Source organism: Drosophila willistoni (assembly GCF_018902025.1).
Source record: "Drosophila willistoni isolate 14030-0811.24 chromosome 2R unlocalized genomic scaffold, UCI_dwil_1.1 Seg167, whole genome shotgun sequence".
Taxonomy (NCBI): domain Eukaryota; kingdom Metazoa; phylum Arthropoda; class Insecta; order Diptera; family Drosophilidae; genus Drosophila; species Drosophila willistoni.
The window spans coordinates 23,527,001-23,543,498 of record NW_025814050.1 but is presented as its reverse complement, the minus strand read 5'-3'; the positions used below and the strand labels follow the sequence as shown (position 1 = coordinate 23,543,498).

Genomic DNA, 16,498 nt, shown 5'->3' with positions numbered 1-16,498 from the left:
TTTCGTTAAAGTTAGCCGTTTGGCCTGTTGAACAAACCAGTTAAATTTTTTTACAAAAATACGCAAGATAGTTTTTATTGAACAGTAAATGCCGAATAAGAAAATAAGTTAAATACATTCGATGGTAATGGTAAAATGAATAGAAAAACCTAAATTATTGTTACTAACAACATGCTTAAATAGCTAGACACAAAAATATAAACTAGTACATGGAATAGCATGTATATTGTGGATTGCACGATGAGCTTCTTTTCCAGGTTTTTTACATAGTAGACATGCGTGCATATCGTATGATCTGGTCATGGTTAAGTGGTGCATCAGTGGAGAGTTCAACACGTTGCCATTGTCTGCTCTCATTCGATTTGCGGATGGCCTCGACGACGGCCTGAACATAAAGACCATCTTCAAAGGTGGAAGCCGTGCAAACCGGTGCCTTAATCCAGGAGGACTCTTTGCTGCCAAATGCTTCCTTCAGAGCACCTACCATCTTGCACAGACCCTTGATGTAGGGACGAGGCAGGAGTGAATTATTCGTTGAGAAATGCAAATCCTGAACATCTACGTAAACAGCTTCTTCCTTGGGTTGGCCTTCTTTTAGCGCAAACAAATCGCCGCCACGCACCACCAAATGACCCTTGCTGCCATAGACCAGAACCTCCTGAGAAAAGGCCTTAGCTGGCACAGTATGACTATGAAGAGCTACTGTGACCAGCGTCCCTTTCGATAATTCCATTTGGAAATTGCAGAAATCTGGAGCAGTAATCTGTCGAATGCCGTTAATGGCAGGCGTTGTTTTTGTGTAGGATCGCAACACGCCATGGACACGAACAGCTTGCTGCTGCAAGAGGAAGCTAACCAGATCCACAACACTTCCTACCAGATTCAAGGCACCGCCACCCATCTGGGCGTCGCACATCCAATTGTATTGCTCTGGAAACAGAGTGCCCAACTGAACACGCACATCCATTAGTACCACATCGGGCCCAATGAAATCTTCTTGCAAGCAGCGCCGCATGTGGGTGAAGGCCGGCAGAAACCTTAAAGGATGATTCACCAGAGAGATGAGAGTTGGATAATACTGGGAGGCCCGCACCATCTTCAACGCATCCTGCTGATGCAGTCCCGCTGGCTTGTCGCACACCACATGCTTGCCAATGCCCAGCGCCTTCACAGAGATTTCAGCATGAAGGAACGGCTGGCACACTATAAACACCAAGTCCACATCCTTGCGGAGTAGTACATCATCGATCACATTCGTGTGGAAGGACACATTTTGGCTCTGCGCTGTTTCCTTAGCCTCTTTTAAAGTTCGGCCCCAAATGGCCCTCACTTCGAATCCCTTCTCACGCAGCAGAGGCACCAGTACATTGGCTATCTCCCCGGTCCCAAAGACTCCCACGCCCGGCAACATGTCTCTACCGTGTATCTGTCTTCCTTTGTCTCTAAATTGTTAAATCTGTTTCAAATTAAATTCAATGTTCTAAACTATTTTTAATTTTTCGGTAATTTAAGCAACGTAAATAAACAATAACACCCGCTTGCAACCACTTCGAACAAAAGAGTCCAGCTCGAACATCTAGAGATGGCACTCGATACATCAAGGGCTGCAAGACCACGTTGGGACTCTCAGCTCTAGAGAAAAAACGAGTTAGCGCGAATTTTCAAATGTGGCAGAAATAATAATACTGTCTTCAAGGATTCTTTCAACACGTATGCTATTCACGTGTGGGGTAGCCTTGCCAGCAACTCCTAGTTGAAGCGTATCGAATCGCTGCCTAACAAACTAATGAAAAGAGTTACAAACTCCTTCAGACACACGTCAAACTCTGTAATAACACAGCATAAAATCGACTCAAGCCCAATCAACAGCAACATGTAGCATCAGCTCAGAACTTTTCATCTGCTGTTGGCCTCCAGCAGCAGCAATCCTCAACTCCAGATCCTCCAAATGCTGCAACTCAACAGCATCATTTAGCGACGCAGCAGCAGCAACAAACAGCAGGGCAGCACCAGCACTTCACAGTACATGCCTCTCAGCTCCAGGGCTTCACGGCAGCAACTCACAACAACCAGCAAAGCAAATCTCCAAGCATCTGCTCAGCAAATGTCTGCAGTAAACTTGCAGCAATTTGGAACATCTCACGCAACTGTGAATAATATAAATCCAAACATGTTTAAAAATGATTTTGTAATCTTATTTTTAGAGATTCGGACAGAGGTCTTTATTTCCCTTACCATATTACAAATTATTCTTTTAAGTAACGAAATATTGAAAATGGCGCCTTAAAAATGGCAGCGAAAAAACAGCGGCGAATTAAATGTTATACGGCGAATGCAAATTTCGAGCTCATCAGTGCAGATTGTGCAAAATTTTTTTTTAACTTAGTTGAAAAGTTTTTAGATTAACCTAATAACTTGAAAATGCATACATTGGAGACATCTTTAAAAAAAAAAAGAAATTTTCATAACTATTTTATAAAAAATTTTCCGAAAAATTAAGCCTCACATTATGCAGATAGGAAAAATTTAAAAGTTTTATTAAAATCAAAATTCTATTTTAGTCATGCAAAAGTACACACTTCTAGCAGTCAAATTGTAGTTTATGCCCAAAAAACACTAAATCTGACCCATTGTGCAGTGCGCAGCGAGTCTGAATCAGTGTTGAGAACGTAGTGGGGGTGTTTACCTTTACCAACACCAGTCTGAAGTAAACAGAAATTTTTAGAATTTATACATGAATCTCATTTTAAAATTAATAAAAGTAAAAATTTAAGTTAAATAGACACTTCATATAAATAAAATTGAGCAATTAAGTGTTTTCCAATTATGAAAGATTTTAAAAACAAAAAGAAAACGTCCATCAACAGAACCAAGAAACGTAGCAAAAGCAGCGACGCAGCAGCGCCAGCAGCAGAACAAATAAGAGTGGGCGAGAACACGAAGAAGAAAACTACGTAAAATATTATTCAAATGAATTTTAATTGAGATCAACTAAAGTGTAAAAGAAAGAGTAAGAAAAACAACAGTTAAAACTGTGGAAATTGTAAACGGCACCCGATTGCCCGTTGTCATGCATTTTGCTACACAGCAGCGCCAGCAGCCACAACAACAACAAGAACCACAGTCAACCTCATCAGCAATAGCAGCATCGTCGGCATCGACATCGACATCGACGTCAGCGGCAACGTCACGTTTTGTCGCTCTTTGCAAATCTTCCAGTCAAGGTGCATTGCCAAAATCCTTGGCCACTGCTCAAAGCCACACTCGTCAGCAGCAGCAGCAACAACAACAACAACAAAAACACAAACGCACTGCCAGCTTGAACTCGGCGCCCATGTAAGATAACTTTGCTCTTACTTCAGTACCAACCCCTCCCACTTCCTATCCTCCCCGTAATAATCATCAACCACCCAAATTTACATAGCATTATTACAAATTTTTCGTAGTTGTATTTTTTTGCTGGTTTTGCATGATGAAAAAATATAATGCTTGCTGTTCCTTACCAATTTAATTTTTACCTTTATGTGTTATTATACATAGTTACTTGTATTTTATGACAGTTTCGCACTGATTAATATATCAGGTATATATAAACAGATACGTTTAAAACCTTTCACTCCCATTTGCATTGCGCAACAGTTGCTCCGTTTATATATATGTACATAGTACATATGTACATACATATATAACTTTTTAAAAAGTACCAACTTTTAGTTTTGTACTCACTGAAGCGTAGTTTCCATGATATCTCCAAATGAAGACCTTTCGCGCATACCCTTATCAAAAGGGGGTCAATTAGGTATTCAGAGTTTTCTACCTTTACTGTCTAACTAACCATATCTATATTTTATGTTAATGGTCACATACCATTTTAAATTGGGTCAACTTGAACTTGTTGGTAAAAATTTTACATTTACCATCTGAAATTTATATGAAATGTCTACTGAAAACTTTTACGTTATTAGCTATGTTTGTGTGTTTAAATAAACAAGGATTTAAATCGTCTATGGACAATATATACTTCATCGTTATAAACTTATTTTTAATGCAATCGCAATTATTTTCATTATAGTTATACACTTCTTCAAGCTAAGTGTACTTTCTGAGACATGAGGATGATCTACTTTATATACTCTGCCCATTTAAATAAAAACTCTGCTTCAAAAACTCTTTTTGAACATATCGCTTTAATATATTAATATACATATATTTAATTTAGTCAAGCAAAAGTTAGGCACCCTTTTAACCTACATCACACTCAGCATTTGGATTTGATTAAAATTTTTCCTTGATAAAAATAAGATTCTAAGATTCTGATTTATATAAACTACAATAACAAAATATAAGGCTGATTATGTACCTATGTAAGTCATTTATGATCACAAATTTCGCTCAAAAGTACTTTTATCAGATTGAGGTTTTGAAAAAATGATATAAAATGATTTGAAATTATATAAAATGCTGGATTGGTTTTGTCCAGAATCAACTTTTTTGCTAGATATGAGTCGTGTTATCTGTATGGACTTCTTAATGAAATCCTTTGCATATATGTAAATACGTCAAGAACTTAAGCTATAATGATTTCTTTATTTTTGTCTAATTTAGGCACACATTAGGAGGGTAAAAACCCGCTTTGCAGAGTATAGACTTGTCGACGCCATCTCTTATATGGCCAGGCCCGATTGTTGTTATTACTTTTTGCTGTTGTTTGCTCCGCCGGCTACGTCTGCTTCTACGTCTGCGTCGACTGACTGGCACTAGGCAGAATAGGCACTAGGAGAGGGCACCCACGAGTGCAAATTCAAACGTTGCGCTGAAATGACGTGCGGCCGCCCGTGCGTCCGGTTTAGTTCGGCCCAACTCGACTGAAAGCCATCGCGTGCCTTAGAAATTAATTAAATAATTAAGGACAAAACGTTCCTAAGAGATACCAGCAGATCATCATAAATTAATGACAAATTTTGTGCAAAGAAAAATGTTTATATATTCATATGTAAAAAAAACGAAGAAACCGGTGCTAAAAATAGAGCAAAAGAAATGAAAATAATGAAAGCTGGCAAAACATTTATGTTTCGTCATCGTTTTTAGCCCGATGACATACATTTGTGGGCATGGCGAAAACAACAACAAGACCAACAACAATCACCATCAGAAGGAAATAAACTAGCAAAAGAAACAATAACAAACAACAACAAAAAAGGAAAAAAAAACATAAAAAAGAAAATGTAATAGTTTATTATTGATTTTTCGCCACATTAACTCGTTTATGTTGGGTTTCCCCCAACTAAGCTTCATTTAGATATCGTTAGTCAGTTAGTTTTGTTAGTTGAAGTTTGTTATACGCTTTTGCCAAATGTTAATTACCCAATTGCCAAAAACTCGTTGCTAGACACCTATAACTAACTATATATGTACATATATATAGGCCATACATACATACGTTTACGTAGTTTCTGTATGGCGTGCGTGTTTTTTTCTCTCGTTCCATAGCTAGCAATTAATTGTGATTGTATATAGTTAAGCATTTGGATATTATTATTTTGATATATGTGCATAAGCATTAAAGTATACCTCTCTTTTTCCCTCCATTGAGTCCCTTCGTGAATAGGAGAAGCTCCCAGGAGATTGGACAGTGTTAAGGTCATTTGCAAGCGTTAACAGATAATTGTTATAATTATAATAAATTTTTTTCGAGCTGTAAATGCAGATCTTTAGTTTTCAATGGTTGCGTATAGTTCGAGGACGTTTCGTATCTATCAGAATATTTATTGTTTTGTCTTTGTTTACACAATGTAGCTTCCGATTTCTTTCATCTTCTGCTCTAAGCCAAGCAAATGCGGTTTTTTGTCTCTCGAATAGTTGTAGTGGACTATATTGTTCTCAATACGTAAAAATGAGTGTAAATATATGCATATATAGGTCAAATATTGTTTTCCTTAATTCTTACAAGGCTGCTTTTGATATCTTTAGTGGACTTGCCACAATATAGTACAGATATTAAATTAAAGTATCGAATGATTTAAATGCCACTTGATGAATAAGTAAACAATTAAGTGTTTGGGTTGTGTAATTAAGTTTTCTATTCGTTTCCAATTGAGAATTAAAACTACATTTCCTAAAATGATTCATAGTTGCTTCTGAAAATGCCAATTCGTTTGAAATTATTGTCACATGTATTTTCAATTGTGTCGCTAAATTAATAAAAATTATCATATGTTTTAGCCAGCTAGCTTCCCAGCTATTATTTTTATGTTTTTACACATTTCTCAATTCATTTGTGGCATTTCGCGTTTTTATAATAGACTAGAAATGGAAGCAAAACAAAACAAAAACTCAGATAAGGTCTGGCGATTTGTGTTCTGTGGGGTCTATGTACTATATACACATATATGTATAAGATGAAAATGTACAAAAGACATATAGAAAATGTATGTGTATATGTGAAATTGAACAGTTCTAGTGGAAATTTTTTAGTTTACCTACACACGATTCACAATCAGTGGGAAAGTCATCAAAGTTTAAGTCAATGAACAAAAAAAAGGAAACGGTTGTTTTCATGTTTCAGGTAGTACATAATTACCAAGGCACCAGAACGAAGCGATGAATTGGAAAAAAAATGTATTTACATAAATGTATATATATCGTCAATTTTCTCTTAAATTGTGACATATTAACGTATTATTAAACTGGGCTTTCAAACAATCTGGCAATGCTGAGATTTGTCCAGATGGGCAAGACGAGATTTACGACCTTTGTTTCCATTCTTGAGTAATTCTATATAATGATCTTGCTGCACTTGCAAACACAAGTATTTTCTGTAATTAAATACGAAACGTGCTATTTGTCAAACTTTTGTGACCGAGTACAATTGTTCCATAATGAAAATTTGGCAAGGGCACAAAACAAGTTCAAGTCAGCTGTTGCTAAAATTAATATTTGATTTAAACAATGCTAGAGACTTAAAAAAGGCCCGTTAAACTATCGACAATTAAACATTTAACCCAAGTGAAGCTACTATAGCACCTTATCTTATCATTCTAATCATTTGCACACCCACACACACTCACTATTGTATTATAGGTTTGTATTGAAAGTAATATCAATTGTCGTACTTAGTACATATATTTTAATTGATTAGGATTGTTAAGTGGCCATTGGAACGACATTTCGTCAATGGTGCTTCTTTGGACAACAAGCGAGTTTAATTGAAAACAAATTTTAAAATAAAAAGTACTCAAATTCTTAGAAATTCATGCAAATGCTAAACAAAAAATTGTGGAGAACGGAAAACTATTATGTCACTTGGTATAGTTCAAAATCCATAAACATCAATTAATTGAACTATCATTGCGAAATAGAGTACATAGTAAGAAGAAGCGAAATAAATTTAGCTATAAATTAACCCGTATCATGGTGTCGTCTTATCACAAACATATGGGGAACAAAAGAACAGCCTGAACAAATGAAAAGTTAAACAGCAAAGTGGAACAAATAATTAAAACAATTGAAGTTGTCAAGTGAATCGAGTGTTATAAAGAAGTATGTATGTATTTCAAATTTTCTTTATAGTATATACTCAAAACTGAATCCCTTGGAGAAGAGAGAAGTAAATTTTAGAGTTGTGCAGAAGTTTATTCTTTTAAATCGAATCCATAAATATTTGCAAAATAAATAAATAAAGGAAATCAAGCAAAAACCAAAAACAAATTGATGGTAGTTTATCTTTATTTATTCCTAGAATTTAATTTTATTGTAAAGAAAATCAACCATGTACGGGATGATTGAATAAAATCATTCTCATGATGAATTCTACATATAAATATTCGAGTCATTTCAAGGTATTCGAAACTGACCATAAGACCAAAGTTTTGTATACACTTTCTGTTTATTTGGTCGATGCCGGCAGAAAAATCCCTTTATTAAACCCAATAATCTGAAAAATAAAATTATCCTACCAATTCAAAAATTATATCCAACACTATTCTTGTTAGCCAACATTAAATTTTTTAGAGCAAAGTTATGCTGATCCAAAATACATATTGAACGAAAGGTACCCGCTCTTGTTAGTGTTAGAATTAGGCATCCATTAAAGAAATTCCCCGAAAAGCGAAAAATTTATTAGTACTTCAATTTGTAAAAAAACAAGAAAACAAAACAAATTGTGGCTGGGTTTCTTCTTTATCTATTCTACGTATAAACAAATATTTTAAGCATGTTTTTCTGTGTTTTTTCCTTCTTTTGTGTTTTGGCATTTTTGTTTATTTTCGGTTTTTTTTGTTATTTTCTTTTTCTTTATTGCATATATTTTACTGTAGGATTAAAGATATTGATATTGAAACAAATAAATCGCCGCCTGCTCATGCTAGCAACATGTTAGCTGATAGTCAACCACAGAATCAGCAACAAGAACAACAAACCCCACAGCAACATCAGGAACAGCAGCAGCAACAACAACAACAACAACAACAACAACAGCAGCTTGATATCCAACAATTGAATCCGCAACTGGAACAAAATGAAACTGAGCTAAATGATTATGACACCGGCGGTGGGGCAGTCGGTGGTGTTGTTGGTGATAACAATAATGATGGTGGTCAAGATGATGCTAGTAATGCTGCTGATGCCGCTGACAGGTAGGTAGACTGGTAGACTCTAAGCTCAAGAAACTCTCCAGCCAGGCGGCTTGATGTGTGCACCAATTTGAGTAAGATGGAATGAATTATTTTGGTACAATCAAATTTCGCATGCCTAGTTCAAGAGTTTTCTTTTTACTGTTTTTCAAATATTTACCCTTAGAGAAATGCTTCAATAGTTGTAATCTAATTTAATTATATACTGTTATATATTATGCATTTACAGGCGCGAATCCATCACCGAGGAGATAACCATTACAACTACAACAACTAACAACACATTAGGAACCAAATTATTAACCATACAGGAGGCTAGCAGTGGAGTCATTGAGAAGAGCACTATATCCATTTCCACATTGTCTTCCGCATCTCAGCAACGCTTTGAATCTGTTGCACCCCACAACAGCAGCAACAACATTTCCACAAACAGCGGTAGCAGCAGCAACATATCCACCACTAGCACCACAACCACCATCACGAACCCACAATTAAACACTCCCAGCATTAATATTGTCGTCAGTGAAAAGAAGGAGCAGCAGCAGCAGCTACCACAGCAACAGCAACAACCATTGCAATCGCAAAGTGTCGATTCCAACGGATTTACCCCGGCAACCACAACAGCTGGTTCTTATACGGATAGCCCAAACAGTCGCAAAAGTTCCACCAGCTCAAAAGGCAAACCAACACAAGCCAAGTTATCCACATCGAGCAGCGGACGTGATGAGGTGAGTGAAAAAGACCAAAAGGAGGAGGGAGGACAGACTAAATGATAGTTGTTATCGGCCGATAGCACAAAGACTACAGAAAACAGCGACATCTGTTTCTAGTTAGCACATAAACGTAAACGCAATAAGTTTTTTATACAGTTTCTATGAGTGCAAGCATCAATTATCATTTGCTTAGGACTATTTGTTTTAGGTAGAAGCATGATATCCTTAACTAATCGTAATAAATCTTATATGAATAAAGGGTTTTTGGGGTGACTTGGTGGTACATACATACAAGAATTACATATAGTCGGACTCATTCGAGACAATATTTATATGCTTTGCAGTGATCTAAAATTGTTCTCAATTAAATAGATTTTTCAACCAGTCAGCTTTATATTATGTGGACAAATTAAATGTACTGTTTCTAATCAAATATCTCTCAGCGTTTGTTTTGTTAACTTTTGTAAAGTCTCCACTCTCTATGCATATAGTTTTTTTTAACAACAAATAAAAAGCTTTCCGATAAGCTTTCATTTTGTGGTTTGTAGTGCACAATTTTGATTATTTATACGAATCATTAACACATTAATACAATGTGTGAATAACCGAAACCCTGCAACCCTTTCGGAGCTCTTTTTCTGATAATCAGAATTGAAAGCTAGCCAGTTTAATCAATTGATTGACGGAATGGCAGACAGCGAGTTAATATTGTCATCTTTGTATATATATCCGCTTTTTGCTATTAGATTTCTTATCTGTCCCAAAATCATAACGATTTAAGTGTTGGCTATATAGGCAACACTAACATCAGAACTGATTAGATTTACCCTTCAATATGTTGCGGAAGAAAAAACAAAAACAAGAAAAGCTCGAAATTTGGCCTCTTTTTGTTAGCGAAGCTTTTTTACCCATTGATAAGGTTTTTCTATACTATTTCTATTTTTTTTTTGTGGGTTGATATTGGCTGGCAATAGCAAATTAGAATTCAATGAGCGCCAGTCTCACGAAAAAAACGGTCAACAGAGTATCGAGAGTCTCTAAACGTTAGATGAGACTCGCATCATATTATACAATATCTGTGAATTTGTGTAAATAAAAGAAACACCATAAAGTTTGTGCGTTGTGATAAGGTGAGAGGTGTTAAAAACTGGCACCTGTTGGGGAGTAGTTTCCTGGAATTAGATATGAATCATGCCATAATGCCATTATTATCTCTAGCCATTATCGTTCGATCGACATAAAAGTAATTCCTCACCTATAAAACCAGTAGATGGAAGGCTGGGCCAAGTCTATCAAATCATGCAAACTGGCAATACTCTACTATAGTATGATGATGAAATTTGGCCAACTTTAAGTTGGGAGAGATTTCAAAAAAATCAATCGATATTACCTCAACTACCAACACTTTGTACAATTCAAAATATTTAAACACAAAATCAATTTAAAAATCCAATTTGCATATGTCGATAATAGCTGCCCATATAAATAAACAACACATTAAAGATAATTCATTCAAGTACCATTTAAAACCAAATTTGTATGATGAGCAGTACTTAATGAGAAAGAGTCAGATTCTGCCGTCAGAGCTGTGGATAAGAAGCCCCCAAAACATTTAATTATTAATGTTTTTGTATTTATTTTAGGACAACCAAAGCAAGCTAAGTGAAGGAGGAGGAGTCAGCAGTGAGGGCAGCACCAATACATTTGTGCGTGGCGATAGCCAACAGCAAGTGATCAGCAGCTCAACCTCTAACGATAAGCCAGCTAGCGGCAAGAGCACCTCAAGACTCTCAGAGAGAGCCAAAAAGAAATCCTGGTATAACGTTATCTATCCCAATTACAAATCTCGAGCCGAGGACTTTAAGAAACTCTTCAAAGAGGTGCCAAACGATGAGCGTTTAATTGTGGGTAAGTAGCAACATGAAGAAAATTGAATTGAATAGCGAAATAAACCAATTTCAATTCTCTTTTAGACTACTCGTGTGCCTTGCAGCGAGACATTTTGGTACAGGGACGTTTGTATGTGTCACAGAATTACGTTTGCTTCCACGCCAATATCTTTAGTTGGGAGACCTACTTGACAATTAAATGGAGAGATGTCACAGCCATAACTAAAGAGAAAACAGCTTTGGTTATACCCAATGCCATATCGATTGCCACAGCCAAGGAGAAATATTTTTTTGCCACATTTGCGGCACGCGACAAGTCATTTTTGATGCTCTTTCGTGTCTGGCAGAATACATTGATGAATAAACCGTTTTCACCACAAGAGATTTGGAAATATGTGCACAATTGTTACGGTGAAGAACTTGGTTTAACCACAGATGATGAGGATTATATAGACCCCACACTGGATAATGATAATGAAACTGATTTAGACTTACAATCGGCTGTTGATGATTATCAGGGACAAATACAGCTACTACCACAGCAACAGCAGCAGCAACAGAGTGGAAACAGTAGTGCCAGCAGCGCCAGTGGAGGAAGTGCAGCACTATCATCATCATCGGTGACAGCAGCTGCGCCACGCAAATCAAAAACCAAATACTTTTTTAACTCATCGAAATCTTCGAATTTAAATTCATCGGCCAACGCCTCAGCCAGTGGATCTGATAACCAAAAGGCCGATAATACACGCAAATCGAATAAGAAAATGAAAACCAATGCCAAGGAGCTCACCCTGAGCTCAGTTAAGCCTGCCGAACAAACGGTGGGCGTCACATTATCCACTCATTCCTCCACATCAGCAGCTTCCTCTACAGCGGCCACAACCACGACACTCACAAATAGCAGCAGCAACACAGCCACTGGGGCAGCAGCAGCCACTAGCCACACAGCCAGCAGTAGTGCTGATAAAAGGAACGTGGATAAAGTTAGCAGTAGTACAAGTGTCAGCACTATCACTGCTCCATCGGTGGAATCCTCAAATAAACGTAAATTGAGTAAAAATCAGAGGCAGCAACGTGAAGTGGAATTAGCTGGTAAAAACGCTTCCGAAGCAGCACCCACTGATGTCTCGGATTCATCCGATTCTGAGGAGAACAATGTGCCGTGAGTGTAAACAACAATAATATATATAGTCATTCAGATGGATTTCAATGCGGGTGTTGAATTTCAATTCTTTTTTCAGATTCGTACCCACCACCGAATGCACATCCACACACGAGGGACGACAAATTGTTCATACTATATTGCCCATCAGTGTGGATACATTGTTTAACCTTTTGTTCTCCAAATCCAAATTCATAACGGACTTCCATGCCATGCGAAAGTCGACAGATTTGATTTTAGGTGAATGGTCCAAGAATGATGAAGGTCAAAATGTGCGTGTGGTAAATGTAACCGTGCAATTGGCTGCCTCTGTTGGGCCCAAAACATCCAAGGTGAGAGAATGAGGAGAAGAGATTTGTTTAAAGGAGAAGTGTAAATAAATATTAACGTTTCTGTTTGTTAGGTAACTGAATACCAAACAATGCGGGAATGCAGCAAACCGGGTGAACTTTATTCCATAGATGTAAATAGTGTTAATGCAGGCATTCCATATGCGGATAGCTTCAGTGTGCTTATACATTTCTGTTTGGCAAGGTGAGCTAATATTATAATCGCTTCAATTTTGAGATTTAATTTTTATTTTCTTCCATTTTGTAGGACTGTCGACGATCATACTATGCTCTCAATACACGCTCAAATCAAATATAAGAAATCCATTTGGGGTGTTGTTAAGGGTTTCATTGAGAAGAATACTTGGGCCGGCTTGGAGGATTTCTTTGGTTCCCAATTGCATGCCCTTCAGAGTGAGACTTGTATACCACCGGCCAAGGGTAAAGGACGCCGACCCAGACGTGGTAAGAATTTTTTGTTTATTTCTAACACAAAGTCTAACAAGCAAACAAAACAAAATGCAACAACAACCACAACAACAACATCAACAAGAAAACCAACAACAACAAGTACAATCACAAGAACAACAACTTGCCAAAATTGCCAATTGCTTCTTCTAATCAAACCAAATTAAATACATATGTACATACATCTACACGCAAAATCATATTCTAAATCTGAACCATAAACAATTGAAAATTACTTAGAAAAACAAACTATATAAACTACCTACTACCCAATCCACATACATACATCAATACATACATACATGCACACACACACACACACACCCGCAACAATCTAAAACCAACAAAAGCTACAACAAGCTACCAACAACATATACAGGCTTAAATCAACAACATCAACAACAACTACAATCAGATACCACTGCGACCACAGCAGCCAGCAACAGTACGGACAATGACAGCATACGAGAGCAATATCAACATTCTCATCCATATGCACATCCTCACCAGCCTCCACTGCATCAGCACCAATCCACCAATCATCAGCACCAGCATTTGCATATGCATCATCATCACCATCATCATCATCTCCATCGTCAATCATCATCGCCGCAGCAGCATGCACATTGGCAACATCGTAAGGCCATATTTCAGTCAAGTAAAGGTACATAGCTAGCGTAGATCTCCTATGTATCTTGCCAAGAAATTGCCACGGGGGTCACTAATAAAACACAAAAAGCAAGCAACTCAACAACAGACTGAGATTTCAAACAAAACAAAAAAACTGCAGACTGATCTGATCGGCTTTATATTTAATTGAATTCAGAAAAGGGCTCTTTAGTTTCACATACACCGATTGGATTTTTTTCTATCTCAAAGGTGTTGATCCAAAAGAGATAGTTTGAAAGTATTTAATTTCCTAACTGGATTATAAAAACTATTGTGTGATAGTAAATTAATTAAAACAAATATACAAATTTAAAACAATTTCTTCAAACTTTGATAGGCAAGTTTACTGATTTACAGTCTTATAGCTCATCTGCATTTTACTGTCAATCTAACTTAGTAAAGTTCATCCAATTTGTCATTAATTATAGTAGTCTGATGTATGAGTTGGCGTTTCTGATATAAGTACACGCATCGGACAGTTTTAACTTTGCGCATCAACGATCCTATAAACTATAATAATCCATTTATTCCAAATCTTTTTTCTATATTTAAACTTCAACTTTTTAGATTTATAATTTCATTAAGAAGTTTAAAAATTCCGCTTTATTTATACAAATTAAAAATTCAAGTTTAAGAACTACTGCAATTACTTTTCTTCTCTCACTAATTTTCATAACTTAAAACAATTCGTTTTGGAATGCCTACTTTATGCAATTAAATATCATGAATATATATATTTTTTTTACGGATTTCGCTTTGATGAACTTGTTTACAAATAATTCTCCCTTTAGTGGCAATTGCTGGCTTGCTGTCTGTCATTAGCTTTTTATACATATATTATTTTTAGTTTTGAATTCAATATTTTTATGTTGGCATTTTTAATGTTGTGTTTTTGTTGCCCGTCTCATTCATACGAAGTGCACTCAAAATTTTTTATTTGTATAATTTGATTTCTAACCGTCCATTTGAATCATCCTCTCTCTCCGCTCTCTCGTCTCCTCCTTTTTTTTTTGTGTGTGTGTTTGTATCCCACAGGTACTGCCACACAAGTACGACCCTTGGAGGAAGCAACGGGCAGCACGGCACAAATTAATGACACTCTGGAGTCACAATTATTGTCTGGTGGCGGCGTCTCTTCCACCTCGGCGTCTGCTGTGTCGGCTGCTGATGGCTTGATGCATGAGGGCAAACTCCAAAAACTGGGTGGCCATCATCATCACCATCATCTCCATCAGCAGCAGCAGCATTTAAGCGGAAGTTGCGCCGCAGGGGCAATGGGAGGCGTCGCCCTGGCCATGGGCCAAGGACAAAACGGATTCAGACACAAGGGATTGTCATTGTTTGTTATACTGTTGATGTGCTTACTGCTGGCATTAAATGTGATATTATTACTTAAGCTCTGGAAGCTGGAAGAACGGATTGATGTGGATCTCACACGGCGGGCGCGAATGCCCAGTTTGGCAGCCTTAAAGTAGGTGAACTCTTTGCTTATAATCGTGGATACATATATGTGTAATGTATGATTTTCCTCGTTCCCCAGGGAATTGCCCAATACAAATCAGGATTGGTTAGAGCTTTTGCACCAGCAGGAAATATCCCATGAAAGCGAATTACGCAAATGGCATCAAGTTCTGCAAACTGCCATCGAATTGTTGAAGAAGGTGAGCATTGTCTGCGAAAAGATCTACAATGATGGCCAGCTGCGTCATAGCATTGAGTCACTGTCTAATGCAATGCATAGTGAATTTTAACACACGAATGGAAGGATATTTGTATTAGCCTCGCACAGTTGCGAAAATTGTTGGATCTCGTATAGATAGATAGAAATGCAGTAAACAGTCAAGAGTAGTCGCATCAATTGTTGAATGTGAAGGTAAACACACACACACACATATATAAAATTACATTTGGAAAGTAGATGGAAAAGTTTTCTATGATCTATGCCAAAGGGTAATTAATCTACTTAATTTAGTTCTAAGTCATTCTAATTGTACTATTATGACAGCAAATCAATTTGGTTCAAAGTGGCAATATGTAGGTGTTTTCCTAGTTCCTTTTGATTTCCAGGTTATTCTAATTTTCATTTAAATTTCATTTGTTTTATGTTTCTTGTGTTCTCTTTTCTGTTCTTGTGTTTTATTCTTATTTCAGACTGAAAAAACCTTGGCCGAGGTCATGTTTCACTAAAACAGCGGCTATGAAATAGAACTAATCAATGACCGATCCTAACCACGCCCAAATAAGGATAAATAATTTCACTAAAAGTAATAAGCTAACAAAAAGCCACCAAAAATTAATAATTGAATTCAAAATTCAACTAAAATCACTTACAAAATTTAGTCACAAAAACAATTTCTACGTTTTATAGATTTTAAGTAAAAGAAAAGTTGTAATTTTGTATACCTAGCTGCATTTGATTTTAAGTTGGTATTATATCTACATATATATATATACTTATATTATTTTGCCTGATCCACAAAGCATTTATGTTAACCGTAACACAAAATTTACAAACAGCAAAAACACCCAAAATAACAAAACAGGAGGGCCTTGAATTTTTGTTTTAAAAAATTCATTTAAAACCAAATGAATCAAATCAATTTTCCATATAAAAACAATTTTATAAATTATACAATCT

General features: G+C 36.6%; 2 protein-coding genes across 10 annotated transcripts; one reads left to right on the top strand and one right to left on the bottom strand.

The window, feature by feature from the left end:
- Positions 1-40: 40 nt before the first annotated feature.
- LOC6651833 (glucose-fructose oxidoreductase domain-containing protein 1) lies at positions 41-1,568 on the bottom strand. The gene has a single exon (XM_002074295.4). It carries the CDS (start codon positions 1,409-1,411, stop codon positions 263-265), a length of 1,149 nt encoding a protein of 382 aa, XP_002074331.1. The 5' UTR covers positions 1,412-1,568; the 3' UTR covers positions 41-262.
- Positions 1,569-2,817: 1,249 nt separating this feature from the next.
- LOC6651809 (membrane-anchored lipid-binding protein YSP2) lies at positions 2,818-16,406 on the top strand. Of its 9 annotated transcripts, none has more exons than XR_006954107.1 (12): positions 2,818-3,336; positions 8,316-8,633; positions 8,860-9,358; positions 10,987-11,251; positions 11,317-12,394; positions 12,474-12,726; positions 12,798-12,928; positions 12,992-13,188; positions 13,571-13,828; positions 14,896-15,331; positions 15,401-15,733; positions 16,012-16,406. XR_006954107.1 is itself a non-coding variant. In XM_047010503.1 (12 exons), the coding sequence occupies exons 1-12, from the start codon at positions 3,071-3,073 to the stop codon at positions 16,045-16,047; spliced, it is 3,885 nt and encodes a 1,294-aa protein (XP_046866459.1). In that variant the 5' UTR covers positions 2,818-3,070; the 3' UTR covers positions 16,048-16,406. The 9 variants fall into 9 exon arrangements, 5 of the variants coding, with proteins under 5 accessions (XP_046866459.1, XP_046866460.1, XP_023036688.2 ...); XR_006954106.1 differs by having other exon boundaries at positions 13,571-13,855; XM_047010503.1 differs by having other exon boundaries at positions 13,571-13,855; positions 15,401-15,521.
- The last annotated feature ends 92 nt before the right edge of the window (positions 16,407-16,498 follow it).